Source organism: Sorex araneus, chromosome 5 (assembly GCF_027595985.1).
Source record: "Sorex araneus isolate mSorAra2 chromosome 5, mSorAra2.pri, whole genome shotgun sequence".
NCBI lineage: Eukaryota > Metazoa > Chordata > Mammalia > Eulipotyphla > Soricidae > Sorex > Sorex araneus.
The window spans coordinates 13,665,431-13,683,385 of record NC_073306.1 but is presented as its reverse complement, the minus strand read 5'-3'; the positions used below and the strand labels follow the sequence as shown (position 1 = coordinate 13,683,385).

General features: G+C 45.0%; 1 protein-coding gene across 1 annotated transcript; it reads left to right on the top strand.

Annotated features, from left to right (window-relative positions):
* The first annotated feature begins 1,809 nt into the window (after nt 1–1,809).
* Nucleotides 1,810–16,085, top strand: USP1 (ubiquitin specific peptidase 1). The gene is made up of 9 exons (XM_055137881.1): nt 1,810–2,224; nt 4,554–4,788; nt 7,187–7,307; nt 7,834–7,938; nt 8,522–8,682; nt 10,096–10,790; nt 12,111–12,275; nt 12,896–13,097; nt 14,645–16,085. Exons 2-9 carry the CDS (start codon nt 4,619–4,621, stop codon nt 15,378–15,380), a joined length of 2,355 nt encoding a protein of 784 aa, XP_054993856.1. The 5' UTR covers nt 1,810–2,224; nt 4,554–4,618; the 3' UTR covers nt 15,381–16,085.
* Nucleotides 16,086–17,955: the final 1,870 nt, after the last annotated feature.

The following is a 17,955-nucleotide window of genomic DNA, read 5'->3' as shown; positions in this document are numbered from 1 at the left end:
TTCCCTCTTGAAAGCCAACAGTGGGGCTGGAGCGATAGCACAGCGGGTAGGGTGTTTGCCTTGCACACGCCCCACCTGGGTTCGATTCCCAGCATCCCATATGGTCCCCTGAGCACCGCCAGGGGTAATTCCTGAGTGCAGAGCCAGTAGTAACCCCTGAGCATCGCTGGGTGTGACCCAAAAAGCAAAAAAAAAAAAAAAAATAATAAAACAGTCATCCATGACCAGGAGCCACTTTACAAATCTTGCCACTCACCAAAGCTTGCGACTGCCTTGGCCGGCTTCACCAGCGCCCTCCCGGTGTAACTAAGTCCCATCCTCTGGCCTCACCCTAACGCTCACGGTGCTTTAGGCTTGGCCCCTTCATCCCGCCCCGTTTGCCCCAAGGCTCGCTCGGCCCTCTCAGCCCTGCTCAAATGCTAACGCAAAGGTGGGTGGTCTTTCCGGATTCCCCGACCCCAAACAAGACCCTCTCCTCTTCTCATCATCATTCTGCTTCACTTTTTCCCCTTCCGAGAGCAGGTGAAGGTCCTTTTGGGGGTGGACGGCCAGGCGAGCTGGACAACGCCGGGCGGCTAGAAAAACACGTTTGCATTCACCAAGATCAAGGGCGGGTTTTGCCCAATCTAGCTGCGGCTGCTGCTTTCTCACGGGGCCAGACACGCGCCGCCGGGAGCAACCACAGCAGCGAGGCAGCCTGGCCGTCCCCGAGCCCGCGGCGACTGCAGAGCCAAGCGCCCCCCGCCCCCAAGTGCGCTCCCGTGTCCTTGTCCTGCAGGAAACGGAGAGGGGGCACCAGAGCCGAGTCCCAGAGGGGGCGAGGAAGGCGCCTCGGCTCCAGGTTCCCGGCTGAGAACTGACAGTTACCCCGGGGACTGCAGCCGCGACTCGGAATATATATTTAAAAAAACCCTCCAAAACCCAAACACCCCAGCACGGAGGCGGCAGCCGGCACCAGCCACTTGCCCCAGCAGAGTTCCCCGCCCGCTCGCGCACGGACGCAGGGAAGGCAGGCGGGGCTTCTGGCTTCTCCCCACCTCCGGAAGCCGCGCCCTCCCACCTCCGGGCCCTCCCGCCGTCCTGGGGATTAACAAAACGCAGCTGAAATTTAACAGTCGCCGAGAAAGCGCGCACGCGAGCGCCAATAAGAGCGGAAGGAGGGGGGGGGGAACCGTGGCGGCAGTCTGTATGCTCAGCCACAATTGGCTGGAGCCTTCCTCCTTCTTCTTGCTATTGGCCTAGCTGCCTTTCGTCCCGCCCGCCCAATTGGCTTTTTTTGTTTAGGTACTTCTGATTGGGTCCTCCTCGGGGGGGAGGGCGGGGCGCGACTGGGGGCGCTTGCTCCTCGCGGATTGGTCGATTTGAGCACCGGCGGCTGCGGAGGAAAAAAAAAAAAGAAAAAAAAGGCCCGTCCTAGCTTCCCTCTGTCCAGTCTCCCGACCCGTACGCGGTTTCCTTAACTCGCGCGCACCAATGGCTACAAAAAAAAAAAAAAAAGGGTGTGAGGCTCGAGCGCGCCAGCCAGGCCTTTAGTCCATTCCCCCCCCCCCCCAGCGCGCGCGCCTGGGTGAGGACCCGCGCGGGCTGCCCGTGACGATGCCTGCGCTGTTTGAAAGTGCGGAACCCGTTAGGCTCCGGGGAAAAGCACCGTTCGGGCGGGCTCCGGCGGCCGGGCGGGCCGGGAGAGGGGGCGCGAGACGGCCGCGCGGCGGCCCCGGCTCCCCGGCGTGCCTGCAGCGCAGCGCCGCGGCGCCGGCGTTCGCGCAGGACGCCACTTCCCGTGGCGGCGCTGGCGCGGGCGGAGGCGCTCCGCCGGGGGTCCTGAGACGGAGGAAAACGCGCCAAGTTCCCGTCGGTGGCCGAGAGCCGGGCAGACCCCGGCGGTCCGGGCGCGGCGCGAGCCGGCCGGCTTGGGGCGCTCCTCGGCCTCCCGGGGCGGGCGCGGGCGCGGGCGGGCGCCGGCTCCGGGGATGTAGTGGGCGGCCGGCTTCCCGCTCCCGAGAGCGAATGGTCACTCCCCCGCGGGGCAGGGCCAGCCCAGCAGCGTTCCTCGGGGGCTCGGGCGGTGCGTGCGCGCGGGGCTGCGCGCGTGTGTGTGTGCGCGGGGGGCGTCCCCGCCGGCCCGGGCCCGGTGCGTGTGGGGGCTCACCTGGGGCCGCCCGCTCTCGCCCCGACTGGACTCGCCGGCGGCCCGGCCGCGGACCTCGCTTCGGGTCATGAGCAGGTAACGGCGGGGGGTCCCGGGGGGCGCGCGGGGCAGCCCCCCCCCGCGAGGCTCCGGGCGGCAGGTGCGGGCGGCCCGGTGGGGGCCGGGGCGCGGGTGGTGCCGGGCGGCAGCCGCGCAGCCCGGCGGGGGACGGTCCCCTCAGCCCCGGGGACGCGGGCGCAGCGCGCACTTGAACTTTTTCCTTGCGTTGTGTGTGCGTGTGTGGCTGTGTGTGTGTGTGTGTGTGCGCGCGCGCTTGTGTGTTTTTTCCCCCGAAGTCTTTGGAACGCCACGTGTCTTGAGACCTTTGTCGGGCGCGCGGGGTGCGGGGCGCCGCTCCACGCCGGGAAGTTGGCTTCCCGGGCTTGATTTATTTATTTACTATTTTGCCTTTAATCCCTCCGCCGTTTTTTTTTTTTCCCCCTTTTTAATTTCCCGCCGCGGGCCCGAGCGGGCGGCCGCGCTGTCACCCGGGCAGGCGGGCGGGCGGGCGGCGGGGGCGGCGCGCGGCCGCGGCCTCGGGGGCGGGGGGCGGCGTGGGGGGCAGCCGCCGCCGAGCCGCGCGTTGGATGGCAGCCCCCAGCCGCGTCGGGCCGGCGGCGCGGGAGCGAGGAGCGGGGGCGCAGGGCCCGCCGAGCCCCGCCGAGCCCTAGCGTCGCCGTCCCGTTAAGTCGCGGCTGCCCCGGGCAGGGTGGGCGTCCCGGGGCGCGGGGAGGTGTGGGGGGGGTGGGTCCGTTATTCCAGCTTGGCGCCGCCGCCCTCCACCCTCCCACCCTCCCGCACACACGCCCCCCGCGCCCCCGCTGGTTTAACCCAGTGACTTGGACACTTTTCCAGTCTGGGAATTAGTCTCCGGGGAAAAAAAAAAACACCCCAAAACAAAACCACACACACACACACACAGACACACACCAAGAAAAACCCAAACATCGTTTCCCCCTGGAAGTGGGAGGATCCCGACGCCTCCCGCGTTGGGGCGCGGCTGGGTTTTGCCATTCATAACTTTCTGTTTCCTCGGCGGCGCCGGGAGGGCAGCTGGGAGCCGGCCGCTTTCTAGCAATTCTCCCCGTTTCCAAAAAAAAAAAAAAGAATAAATAAAAATGCATTCTTGCCTCCCGCCGCCCGGAGCAGTGCGCAGGCCGGGCGGGGTGCCCTGGAGGGCGGATTCGCCCCCGCGGTCGCCCGTCTCTGCCCGGGTGGCACCTGGCCGGGGTGGCGCCTGGCTGTGCGGGCGTGAGGGCGCGTGGTGGGCTCCGGTGATGCTTCAGGTGGTGTCGGCGCTGCAGACATAGGTGGGAGGAAGGCAGTTCACGCTGCCGGGTGCTCCCGTGTGTCCCCCCCCCACACACACACACGGTTCAAAAGTTTTACAAGGAAAGGAAGGTGGCAAGTATTGGTTTGTTTGAAAAACTCCCGGTGGTGTCTGTAAATCTTGCGAATTTACAGATTTGCAAGAAAATGAAGAAAACGTTGTGGATTTCTTAGATAACACTCAGTGCAGCACAATTTTTTTTTTTTTTTTTGCTTTTTGGGTCATACCCGGCAATGCACAGGGGTTACTCCTGGCTCTGCACTCAGGAATTACCCTTGGCGGTGCTCAGGGGACCATATGGGATGCTGGGATTCGAACCCCGGTTGACTGTGTGCAAGGCTAACGCCCTACCCGCTGTGCTACCGCTCCAGCCCCCAGTGCAGCACAATTTTATACCACTTTTGCACGTGTTTTAGGTGGTTGTATTGGGTAGTTGTTCAGCTGATATTTCTTATTTTATTACTGTTTTTAAATTTTTATATAAATCACTGTGAGGTACAGTTACAGACTTACAAACTTTCTCGTGCTTGCGTTTCAGTTACACAATGATGGAGTGTCCATCCCTCCACCAGTGCCCATTCTCCACCACCAATGGTCCCAGCATCCCTCCCACCTCACCAGGCCTCTGTGGCAGAGCACTCCCTTTTGTGCTCACTCTCCTTTTGGGTGTTGTGGTTTGCAATATAGGTATTGAGTGGCCATTATGGTCGGCCTGTAGTCTACTTTCATCAGCTGATATTTTTGAATGAGTCAAGAAATGAAGCTTTTGCTCCCATGCTGCTTTTGCTAGGTCGACTAATGTGGGTTATTTTGTGACCCTTTATCGTCTAGCTGCGCTCCGATAATCACTTGAGCATCTGATATTTTTTGTTGTTTGAGAAAATTAAGGATAAATGACAAGCGCTTTAAGATTGTCAAGCATTAGATTGTCAAGTAGAAAGTTTTTATTAGTGCTATTCCTTGATAAACTTACTTTCAGAATTTTTCTTGTCTACAATTGATAACACTAATGATACTTTTATCTCTGATTAACAGATATGATTGGTGATTAAAAGGTCCCTGTGTAAATTCTTGTCTACTCCTTGGGATTTGAAGTGAAAATGCCTGGTGTTATACCGAGTGAAAATAATGGACTTTCAAGAGGTAGTCCGTCGAAGAAAAGCCGACTTTCCTTGAAGTTTTTTCAGAAAAAGGAAACTAAGAGGGCCTTGGAGTTCACAGATTCGCAAGAAAATGAAGAAAAGGCTTCAGAATATAGAGGGTCTGAAATGTATGTATTTTGTTGTATTCTAGGCCACACCCTGTGGTGCAGAGGGCTATTCCCAGTTCTCTTCTCTCAGTCAGTCCTGGTGGTGCTCCGGGCCTCCTGCTCGCGCCCAGCCTGTGTGTATGAAATGTGTGGACTTTAAGTTTCATGTTCTGATTTACTCAGTATGCCAAAAACAGTAACAAGAAGTCTCACAATGGAGACGTTACTGGTGCCTGCTTGAGCAAATCGATGAACAGCGGGACAACAGTGCTACAGTATTCTGACCTGTAGAGGCAAGCTAAATAAAACAAGAACAGTCTTATTTAGAGCAGGCTCTCATGGGGAGAAGAGAGCTGGTGCTCCCCCGAAGGGATCACATACATGGGCTAATCCATTGCTGCTTGCTTAGCCTAACTTGGTGAAATACCGAAAATTATTTTTCCAATTCAAACTTAGCAGTTTGGGGGAGGTGGAGATGGAGAGCTATTTCAGTGGGGTTAGGTGCTTGCTTTGCACCCTGTCAGCCCAGATTCAATCCCCAGCACACCACATGGTCTCTCGAGCCCCACGAGGAGGAGTGATTCCTTAGCGCAGAGCCTGGGTAAGCCCTGAGCACAGCTGGGTGTGGCCCTAAAACAAATGAACTTGTGAAGGACCATTTTTTTTTTAAGGGTAAAGAAATGGGTAGTTTAGGGCTGGAACAACAGTGCAGCAGGTAGGGTTTTGCCTTGCATGCAGCTGACCTAGGTCTGGTTCCCAGCATCCCATATGGTCCCCAAGCTCCCCAGTTACTCAGGAGTAATTCCTGAGCGCATGAACCAGGAGTAACCCCTGTGCAATGCATTGTGTGACCCAAAAAGAAAAGAAAAGAAATTGGCGGTTAATATTTACCTGACATTGAAATTGTTCTTCATTTACAAACAAATTGTTTTGGGCATACAATTTATAATTATATTAAAAACTTGAAATGCTTTTGATGCAAACAGAAGTGACTGAAAAATCAGACAGGATGGAATGCTTTATTTCACCAGCATTTGCACTGTTTGAGGGCCTACATCTCACTCCTTATTATAAAAAATAGGTGGGTACTCTGCTGTATCTAAGCCTAAAGTGGATTAGGTCCCATGTGTAATTTTTGAATATTTACCAGTAATTGTTTTGGAAGGTAGTGTGAACCTTTTGATTGCTTGTATTTAGCTTATAGACACTTTGAGGTATTAGAGTAATAGCTAGTAGGTATAAATTAAGTAAAAATGTCAGGAAAACCCACCGTTTGTTCAAGTGAGGTAAAAGAATTATAAACAGGAACGCTTGTGTGTGTGCCGGGATTGTATCCTGGGCTCTACCTACAGCACTGAGGTGCATTCCACACTGACGCTGGATTGTGGACCGTGCCCAGTGATGCTCCGGGACTTGGTGTCTGGTTGGGGCGAAGTGGGGGGTGGACAGATCGCTACTCTCTGGGGCAGGACTTCTGCATCAAAGCATGCACTCCAACCCTTTGAGAGATCTCCCTGGCCCTGAAAATTGAATTTTAAGTGAAGGGACAACTGTTGAAATCTCTTCATGGATTATTTCCTCTTTTGTTTGAGATTGAATATAGGTTCACACTTTTGTGGCATGTGGTTTATCTGAGCCACCATCATTGAGCCTTCCTCTTAATCTTTTATTAGTGGAGTCATTCTCTCCCTTCCACCCTTCTTCCCTCCCCCTTCCTTCCCTCCTTCCCCACTCTTCTTCCACACCAGGTGTGCTCAGGGCTTACTCGAGGCTACAGATGGTGCAGGGGATTGAGGTGGGGTCAGCTGTGTGCAGGACAAGCCCTAACACCCTGTGCTGTCCCTCCCGCTCTGTAATAGTGTTTTAAAATGTTTATTTAACTTCCATTCTTGATAGATGAATAGCAGCTTTTGAGCCTGTCGTGTCGATTTCTTCTCATAGTAGTCTTTGAGGGCTGGAGAGATAGCTCAGGTGGTGGAGCCCGTGCCCGGCATGCTCCCGGCCCCGACTCTGGCCCCTGCACCGCGTACCCCTGGCACCTCCGGCTTTGACTGATGGCAAGCGTCTACAGGCCCCTGTGTAGCTAGGAACACTCCCTGTTTTCTTTTAAAAAAGTGGATAGAATATATAATTTTCCCATCACACAACTTTATTTTTGCTTTTGTTTTCTGGCCACACCTGGTGATGCTTAGGGATTACTCCTCACTCTGTGCTCAGAATTACTCCTGGTGGTGCTCGAGGGACCATGTGGGATTCCGGGGATCAAACCTGGAGTGGCCCCTGTAAGGCAGACGTCCTACCTGCTGTGCTGTCAGTCCAGCCCAGCTCAACCCATTGCAGGACCTTTGAGAAAAGGGAAGTAATATTTCCCCTTAGTCCTAAGAAACTGTGTCATTGTACTTTCTCCCTTCTCTGTTAGTGACCAAGTTGTTCCTGCGGCACAGTCCTCACCTATAAACTGTGAGAAGAGAGAACATCTGTTACCGTTCGTGGGACTGAATAATCTTGGCAACACTTGTTATCTTAATAGTATACTTCAGGTAAATCAATAGTTCTCTGTAGTAAGACTTGAGTAAGCATGTAATTACGTAATATATAATGTTTGAGGCTTTCACATCATGGGGAGATGGTAATTATCTATACTATCTTTGTTTTTGCTTGTGAATATGCGAATAGTAGGGCAGGTAGTGAATGTTATAAACCTCCATAAGAGATAAGTGATGTAGTAAATGAAATTGGGGTCACAAATGGAGTGGACTTTGTGTAAGTGGAAAGATGCCAGGATGCTCTAGTTTCTCAGCGTCCCCTCCTCCCCTCCATTCCTGGGTGTGCTCTGTGTTTCATCCTCACAGCCATGATCCTTGAGCAGCAGCACCTCCAGCTCAGTGCTCTTCTGCCAGCGGGCTATTAGCTGGAGTAGGAAATAGTTTTTTGGCACAATTCTTAGAATTTTAGGTTCTAAGTAATGCACATTTAAAGGTGTCCTATAAAAAGCATGATTCTATGTCAGTGATGATAGGTGTATTGCTTTTGTTCAGTAAACACTCTGTCAATCCCGTTTTGTAGGTATTATATTTTTGTCCTGGTTTTAAATCTGGAGTGAAGCACTTATTTAATATTATCTCAAGGAAGAAAGACGCCCTAAAAGATGAAGCCAATCAAAAAGAGAAGGTAAAAAGTTAATAAAATGTAATATAAAAATACTTGGAAATTCCCCTTGTTAGAAACAACAAAGATATTGATATACAGAGGGTTTGGGATATAGTTTATTTCTCTTAACAAGCTGCTACTGGGAATTGAATTTCTCATTATCTTAATAGCAGAAAGGCAGTTATTTTTTGTTCTTACAGGATAGCTAACTATATCTTTATCTGTTATTTACTAATAAACATTTATATACCACCCACACAGTTGTTCCCCCTGTTACTATCTATTGCATTTATACTGACTCAGTTTTAAAATTTAAGTGAATGTCACAAAAACCTTGTGTTATAGGAGTAGAAAATCTTTATCCACATAGAAAGTAAGCAAAAATATTCCTGTTTTAATTTTACCCCTATAAAAATAGAGCTATTGTGAGATTAATTTAGGAAAGCTAGTAGTGTTCCCGTGAGACAAAGATAAAGGGAACTGCACTTGATTTGTTTATATACTAAAGTTTTTATATATATATATATATATACATATATATACTTACTCACATTTATATTTATATATTCATTATATTTATATGGGGGTTTGTATTTTTTGGCAGGGAAATTGCAAAGAAGATTCTTTGGCAAGTTATGAACTGATTTGCAGTTTACAGTCCTTGATCATTTCAGTTGAACAGCTTCAGGCTAGTTTTCTCTTGAATCCAGAGAAGTACACTGATGAACTGGCCACTCAGCCACGACGACTGCTCAACACGCTCAGGTACAGCGTAGGATACAGTTTCAGGGTTTCGGGTGAGCTTTTTCTTTAGAGGCTGGTGATGAATGAACACATGACAAGGAAATGATGGAATCTGTAGGTCTCCTTATGTCATGCTCTGGGAGTCTTTTATTTTTCGTGTTTTGGGCCACTTCAGCAGTGCTCAGGGATTACTCATGGCTGTGCACTCAAACATCACTCTTACTGGTGCTTGGGGGACCCTACCACATTTTTAAATAGAAAATAGTAGCACTGTAGCACTGTTGTCCCATTGCTCATCAATTCGCTCAAGTGGGCACCAGTAACGTCTCCATTGTGAGACTTGTTACTGTTTTTGGCATATCGAATACACCACGGGTAGCTTGCCAGGCTCTCCATGTGGGTGGGATACTCTCGGTAGCTTGCCTGCCGGGCTCTCTGAGAGGGATGGAGGAATCGAACCCGGGTCGGCCGCATGCAAGGCAAATGCTCTACCCACTGAGCTATTGCTCCAGGCCAAATAGAAAATAGTAATGTGTTTAATTATGGGGTATTGCCTGTATTTTATTTTACTTGTATCATATTTTTTAATTGGAAAATTCCTGAATTTTTGTTTATTTGGACCCTAAGGGGCTCAGATTATGAATTATAGGTTTATATTCAAAATATTAAGTATAAGAAGAATAAATTTCAGATATTGTGTTAATGTATGTTTAGAGGAAAATTACTTGGATTAATTTGTAGTGTCTAAAAAAAGGAAATATATAAATGTTCTAGACAAAAGAATAAGGTCTTTTAAACATTATATCATTTAATTTAGGAATACAGGTAGGTGTAATAAATTGATTTGGGGGTATGGCTTGGGGGTGCTCAGGTGCTGATAACCTAGGGATCATGTGCCAAGGATCAAACCTAGAACCATCTCCTCGGCCCACACTGCTGTTTTCCTGTGCCGCAGTATGTATGGTGGCCAGGAGCAAATCTGAGTCTTGGCTTCCCGTTTCAGTTTGCTTTTCACTCCTAAGGTACCTATTGTACTAAAATGGTGATTTAATGCGTACTTCAGGGTTATTTATAGTGAGAATTATACAGAACAGTTTGTTCCATACAGAGCAGTTTGAACAAAAATTGGTACATGTACTAGCTATTAAAATAGGATCAAAATACTTATGATAGTGAAAAAAATGAGTGTCTACACTAGCTCAGAGGTGTAGCCTAGGCTCTGCATAGGTGAGATCCTGGGTTTGCTTACCAGTACTCAGGTCTTATTTTTACTTTCATTTGCAAGATTATAGATTATAGATAAGAAATATCAACTGAGCTGAATAAGTGCTAGTAGATTTTTAAAAGTATCTGTGATAGGCTTATGGATTAAAAGTTTTTCTTTGTATTATATTTCCTAACTTGAATGGATGAAATTGAAATTTTCGTTTATAGGGAACTCAACCCTATGTATGAAGGATATCTCCAGCATGATGCACAGGAAGTATTGCAGTGTATTTTGGGGAACATCCAAGAGACATGCCAACTCCTAAAAAAAGAAGAAGTGAAAAATGTGGCAGAATTACCTACCAAGGCCGAGGAACAACCTCATCAGAAGGAGGAATTGAGTAGCATGAAAAACATAGAGATGGACAATGTAAGGTATCCTGAGGACTGTAAGGATAAACTTCCCAAAGGAAATGGGAAGAGAAAAAGTGATACTGAATTTGGTAATACGAAGAAAAAAGTTAAAGTGTCCAAGGAACACCAATCATTGGAAGACAACCAGAGGCAAACCAGATCAAAAAGAAAAGCTACAGGTGATGCGTTAGAGGTTCCTCCTAAAGTAAACCCCAAGTACATTTCTGAAAATGAGAGTGCAAGATCCTCACAAAAGAAATCAAGAGTCAAATTAGATTGGTTGAAGTCTGCAGCGAAGCAACCTAGCATTCTTTCTAAATTCTGTAGTCTGGGGAAAATAACAACAATCCAAGGATCCAAAGGACAATCTAAAGAAAACGAGTACGATCTTGATGAAGAGGACCTGGGCAAATATGAAAATGATAACACGGCTAATGGTTGTGGACTTGAATCTCCAGGGAATGATGTTAACCCTGATGCTCCTAATGAAGTTAAGCCCATAAACAAAGGTTGGTGTAATTTATTCTCAGGTATTGATAACTGGAAGTCACAACTGCAGAAGTGTAATTTTCTACTGTCAGGTGCATGTGGAGCATAAATATGGCCCGAGTTTTGGGTTTGGGGCATTTGGGGTGCTCTGCAGCTCAGATCGGGCCAGAGTTTGAAGGGAGAATGAACACAGTGTGAGCAGGAGAGTTTTTGACTGGAGACCATACCTGCCAGTGCTGCAGACAGCCCGGGGCGGGGTCCCTCCCAGCTGGCGCCAGAGGGGACCCCGTCCTGTGCCAGGCCTGCTCCCCGGGCCGACTGTGGTGGTCGCTGCTTGACTGTGCTTAGGTGGATTTTGGGAGTGTATGTCTATCTCAGGTTAATTTTTCACTTATAAATGAGGGGAATTTAAGACACATTAGTAGATGAACATACTTTTTTACTCCTTGATGCATTGTGCTTTGGGACCACCCCTGGTGGTGCTGTGGGCTTACTCCTGGTGGGACCAAGGGGATGTACAGGGTGCCAGAAAGAGAACCTGGGTTTGACATGTGAAAGGCGAGAGCTTTAGCCACTGTACTATGTCTCTTCCCTCCCCCCTTATGTATTTGTTACAAACCCCAAAAATTATATTTAGTGAAGTGCAGTTTTTAAGTAGAGAACTAAGAGTTAATACTATATTGAACATATTTCGACCGGGGGCTAGAGCAGTACTGCAGCGTGTGGCTGACCTGTGCTCCACCCCTGGCACCCCATTTGGTCCCCTGTGCTGTCAGGAGTAAGCCGTGAGCACTGCTGGATGCCGTCCCAAAACCAAAATAATTTCTGCCTAGTTTTGTTGGGAGCAAAATTTTCGAAAGTGAGGTAATCCGATGCCACCCCCAAGGGGTACTGGAACCATCCAGGAGAGTAGTGGTACTCTCAGCTCAGGTGAAGTGAGGGCTGGAGGGAGGCTTTCTGCTTGTTCCCTTAAGAGAGGGAGATTTCTAGTGGGTGTGCACCGAGGCATTTTTTCCTAAAGTGTTTGGGAGCCTCTGGTATAGGTTTACAGATTTCAGAAGAAAGTTGTGATAACTGGTATAGTTAAACACTTTCCAGGTTTAACCCTATTGGGAAATTAGGTATAATGGGTGTCTTTCAGGGAATTGACAAAATTTTCAGGGTTTGAGACAACTATAATTCAGATAAATGTTTTTTAGATAGGGAACTTATACTTCATAAATGTAGATACGAAAACCAGCTATAATGCATGATGCAATTAATTTAACTGGGGTTTGGTTATGTTTATACCAAAGAACTGATCTATAGACTTGACATATACCTTTTTTTTTAATGCACAGAGCAAATTGGTTTTGAATTGGTAGAAAAATTATTTCAAGGTCAACTGGTATTAAGAACTCGTTGCTTAGAATGTGAAAGTTTAACAGAAAGAAGAGAAGATTTTCAAGACATCAGTGTACCAGTACAAGAAGATGAGCTTTCTAAAGTAGAGGAGAGTTCTGAAAGTAAGCAAAATTGGAGTCTTATGTGGACTGTACAATAGTTTTTTAGGAAAATTGTCTGATTAATTAGCTTAAAATTATTACTGACAAAACCTAATGTCTGGCATAATTTTTCAGCTTTTAAAATACCACTTGTTAATAGTATGTATATATTTGGTGGCATCTTATATTTTGATGTATAAAATATGTTTTGATGGGACAGTGAAATATATTAACTTGGGGACTGCAACCACTGACTAACATTAACTTGATTAACATATTTAACTTGTAATGTTTAGGCCACTGTTTTGTCCGGTTTAAGTTTCAGAAAGTCTGGAATGTCATGGGAAGTTATTATGAGACTAGTTTTAGCTTCTCAGGTATTTAAAATTGTTTATGGAAAGCCTCGCTAATCAATAGGATTAATAACACTTATTATTTACTGTCCTGCCATTTACATTTTTTCCCTTTTTCTGTTGATCAAATCGAAATATATAAAAGGTGTGTGCACTACTGGAAAAAAAATTAAAAATACATTATTTGTGAAATCAATTGAAGTGTGCAATTTAATTTTAAACACTGAATTTTATAGTTTTATTTTAAATGTCTGAGTTTTTTATGAATAAAAGAATTCTTTTTCGTAGTTTCTCCAGAGCCAAAAACAGAAATGAAGACCTTGAGATGGGCAATTTCACAGTTTGCTTCAGTGGAGAGGATTGTAGGAGAAGATAAATATTTCTGTGAAAATTGTCATCATTATACTGAAGCCGAACGAAGTCTTTTGTTTGACAAAATGCCTGAAGTTATAACTATACATCTGAAGTGCTTTGCTGCTAGTGGCCTGGAGTGAGTATTATAAATGGTAGGGGTGGGGAGAAGAGTTGCTATATGAGAATTTTTGTTTAAAACCTGTTAATAGTAACAAAAGTGTAATGAAGTATAAAGTACTGACAAATAATTTACAAGTTACCTTAGAGAAGTACTCTTATGAGCCTTAGCCTTTTATATGGAAATGCACTAGTTTAAATCCTTTTGGTACGAATATGTATTCTATTGTTTCCCATGCTTTTATTTTTATTCCTTATTAGATGAAATTGTAGCAGGACTGCTTAAAAGGGAACAGATATTTTATATGTTAAGATTTGTGTTTTGTTTTTGGGCCACACCTGGCAGTGCTCCTGTCTGCACTTGGGAATCACTCCTGGCAGTGATCAGGGGACCATATGGCACGCAGGGAATCGGACCTAGGTCAGCTGCATGCCAGCCAAGCTCTGTTGCTCCAGCTCTCAAGATTTCTTTTTTCCAAATTTTAATTTTTGCTTTTTGTGTCACACCCAGCGATACTCAGGGGTTACTCCTGGCTCTGCACTCAGGAATTACTCCTGGTTGTGCTTTGGGGGGACCATATGGGATGCCGGGGATTGAACCCGGGTTGGCTGTGTGCAAGACAAACGCCCTACCCTCAAGTACTATTGTTCCAGCCCCCCTCAAGATTATTTTAAGGAAAGACAAAATTATTTTAGTTTTGGGATAACCCAGGAAATAAAACTAGGTTTTGAACAGTTTAAGAGATTTTATAATTGAAAGTTGAATTATCTGAAAGCTATTTTAAAAAATTCTCGGGCCGGGGGATGACTGAGGCCTGTGTGCATACTTTGTATGCTGGGGCCCTGGTGTGATTCCTGTCTCCGGGGCCCAGCGATAAGTACAAAAATGCCAATTATATTTTGGGTGCTTCTGGCTTTCTGACACATCATAGTGCAGAGTTTTCTTCATGTGTTCCGGGTGAGGTGGTTGTGGGGGGGCTGATGCTCTCTGGCCGTGTTCAGGAGCTGCTGGGGGATCATGCAGTGTCCGGGGTTGAACTCAGGCCCTTGCCCGTCCCTGGCTCCACTAATTTATTTTATCTCCAGATCTTAGGAGAGGTAGGCTTGGTGTTAGAAGGACTTACAGTGAAAGGTTCCGATTTGAAGTGTTTCTTAATGTCATTACTGTAGAGAACAAGGGAAATGAAGATGGAAAGACTCTTCTTGGAAGCACATGAATCATTAGCAGTAATTTTGCTCTTTTGTATGGAGATTTTCAGTTTTTTTTTTCCTTTGCTTTTTTTGGGTCACACCCAGCAATGCTCAGGAGTTACTCCTGGTGATGCTTGGGGGACCATGTGGGATGCTGCGGATTGGACCCTCGTGCAAGGCAGAAGTCCTACCCGCTGTACTACCGCTCCAGCCCCTTGTATGGATATTTTAAAGGTGGCATCTTTTGGTTTTGTTTATTCATATGAGCACTAAATTATTAAGGGTTCATTTAGACTTAGTTGTTTTCATGTTGAGTGTAAAATGAGTATATTTCAAGTACAGTTGCAGAAAACTTTTTTTTTTCCCCTCATGAAGGTTTGATTGTTACGGTGGTGGACTTTCCAAGATCAACACGCCTTTGCTGACCCCTCTGAAGCTGTCCCTGGAAGAATGGAGCACAAAGCCAACCAATGACAGCTATGGGTTATTTGCAGTGGTGATGCACAGTGGCATTACAATCAGTAGTGGGCATTACACTGCTTCCGTTAAAGTCACTGACCTTAACAGTTTAGAACTAGATAAGGGGAATTTTGTGGTGGACCAGATGTGTGAAATAGGTAAGCCAGAACCATTGAATGAGGAGGAAGCAAGGGGTGTGGTAGAAAATTATGACGATGAAGAAGTATCGATTAGAGTTAGTGGGAATACACAGCCAACTAAAGTTTTGAACAAAAAAAATGTAGAAGCTATCGGACTTCTTGGAGGACAAAAGAGCAAAGCAGATTATGAGCTATACAACAAGGCATCTAATCCTGATAAGTTTGCCAGTACAGGATTTGGTGAAAACAGAAATTCTGAGACTAACAATACTAATGGGATACATGAGTCTGATAGAAACAAGGAATCCATTGACCAGACAGGCATAAACATTAGCGGATTTGAGAACAAAATTTCATACGTAGTGCAAAGCTTAAAGGAGTATGAGGGGAAGTGGTTGCTCTTTGATGACTCTGAAGTGAAGGTTACTGAAGAGAAGGACTTTCTAAATTCGCTTTCCCCTTCCACATCTCCTACATCTACTCCTTACTTGTTATTTTATAAGAAATTATAGAGTGTATTTTCCTTGTGTATATATTAAACAGATCTGGACAAAGATAAAGTTGATTACATCTATAGCTCATCTTTTCGAAGCTATTGGATATTATTGGTCTCTAGGTTTTTATATAGTGAAATTTAAATAACTGAAAACCATGTTAATTCTTAGAATTCATTTTTCTTAGAGACTAGTGATGCATTAGCTTCTGGGAACAAACTTGTATCAGTTCTTAATTGAATTGCAAAAATAGGGGAAGCATTTAAATACTCTGAATCTACACCTATATTTTGTTTGCTTTTTAAAATAAAGTGCTTGTATTTGTATCTCCAAATTTTGGAGTAATTATATGATGTTTATAGGTCCTGTGGTTTTTCAACTAAGCAGAATCTCATTTCAGTATAGTTTTATAAAAGTCACGAAGCAAAATCTTTCAATGGGCCGTTTGGGGGCAAAGTCTGGACTATGTGTATTTTATGCCTTGAATCACTTTAAAAAGTGTCTCAAAAAACAGACAGTCCCTTTCTGTCTTCCCAAGAATTTTATATGTATTTATGAAGATTATTCTGTAGTAAATCTTTTGGGCATGGACTAATTTGTATTTCTTCATAGTCATACTCTGCACGTTCTGTATATATTACATCAAACCTAGAGGTGTGACCTAAAATTTAACGTTTTTTTTTTTAAACTGGGTGGTTAATAAAACTTAAACTGCTTAGCAAATATGTACACAATGCTTGAATTATTTTTTACTTGAATATTTTTACTATAAATGTAGCTAGGGAACAGGATATGTATACATATAATACATATGTTTACATACACAATATGTATTATACATATACACATCTAAGCATACAGGGTTATCTTTAATAATACTCAGACAATGGAAGTTGTAGTAATTTTCAAATGGAATAGTACTTAATTTTCCCTAAGTCACTTTACAGTAGAAGCTGTAAAACACACTTAATGCTTTACAGCAGATATATAACTAACTCTGGAATCCTAACCTGGAGAATTCAAGATGTTGCTTTAGACGGATTTAACTGGGTTAAATTTCGTTTTGAATTGGAAGACTTGTAAATAACTTAAGACATTTTTTATTAAGAATGTTAAAAAGATTCCTAAGGAACATAAAAGGGCTGTGAAGAATAATACTCATCTCCCACTTCAGTAGATTACCAGTCAGTAAGTTCAAGTCTGTTAGAAGCAACTCTGATGACCAATTATGTAATCTTATGATGGAGTATGGGAATCACTGATCAAACCTTTAAATGTAAATAGCCCTGAACAAAGACACTCAAGCTGAATGAAGCCATGTAGGCTGGATAGAGCTTGGGCCTCTTCAAGGTTAATTTAATGAGAGGAAAGATTGTTTTGAGAAAGCTGAGGTACGTAAGAAGTTGAGAGGTATGTAGTATCGTACCAGCATTTCATTAAGTGGGCAAAAACAGTCTTCTGACTTACAATTGTATGATAATTATGTCAGAAGCAATTCAGTATTTTTTGTTGTTGTTTTGAGTTAAATCTGGGGCCTTACACTTAGAAAGCACGTGTTCTATCAACAAAAATGTACCCTATTGAGAAGTGGCCCGAGGAAAATAACATCTCTACTCTGCACTCCTTTTGAAAGCATCTTAAGTTCCCTGTTGTCACTGCTGGATCCTCATCTTCCCCAGATGTTTTTTAAGGTTATGCTGGCTTTTCACTTAAATTTTGGTCCAGCTGTGAAGACTAATCTGAAAACCCTTTGGGGGATTTAGTTTTTTAATTTCTACATAGGAATTTGAAACAATATTACTCATAAAGGTAGGTGCAGGGGAAGATAGAAAACTATCAGTAGACATTTTTCAGGTCTTCAAGAATTAATCTGTACAGTTAAATTTGATTCGTGTGACTTCACTGCTCATTAGGACAAAGGTAGGCTCTCGATAACAGTTTTCTCTGAACTACGATCCTACACAAACCAGTAAGCACCTGGAAAGACAAATTTACTGAAAGATATTTTTGAAAAATTCTGCAAAATTTTACGAGTTTATAATTAAAAATTCTTTATTACAACTAAAACAGCTAATTTTACTTTTTTACATGTACTTTATAAATCCATACAAGTATCTGAAAATAACTTCCCATTCAACTGGCAGATTAAAATTAAATGCCAGTTCTGTTGATTTTTATAGGGATGTAAGAGCTCGAATGCTAATTATCAGCTTAGTTTAGATCTTAACACCTTGACCAGCTTAGTTTAGATCTAAACTAAATTGATGACTGCCTTGTTCAGTCCGAAACAAGAGTTCGTTTTTGTTGCTGGGAGTGACAAGAGTCAAACATCAATCTGCCATCACTGGTATCGCTGTCCCAATCTTGAGTTTTACTATGTAAACTTACCCTGAATTTTAATTTACATTTTTTGGTGTCCAAATAGAAACCAGGAACCAGTTTTCAGCCATCAAACGAGACCTCAGTATCTTCCCCCTAGACTTAGTTCTGGGCTCTTCTGCAGGCCCGAGAGCAAGGACAATGTTGCTTTCGTTTTACTGAGCTCTGAGTCAATTCTTAATTTCTAATCCTTGTCAAAAACGGTTGAAGTCCC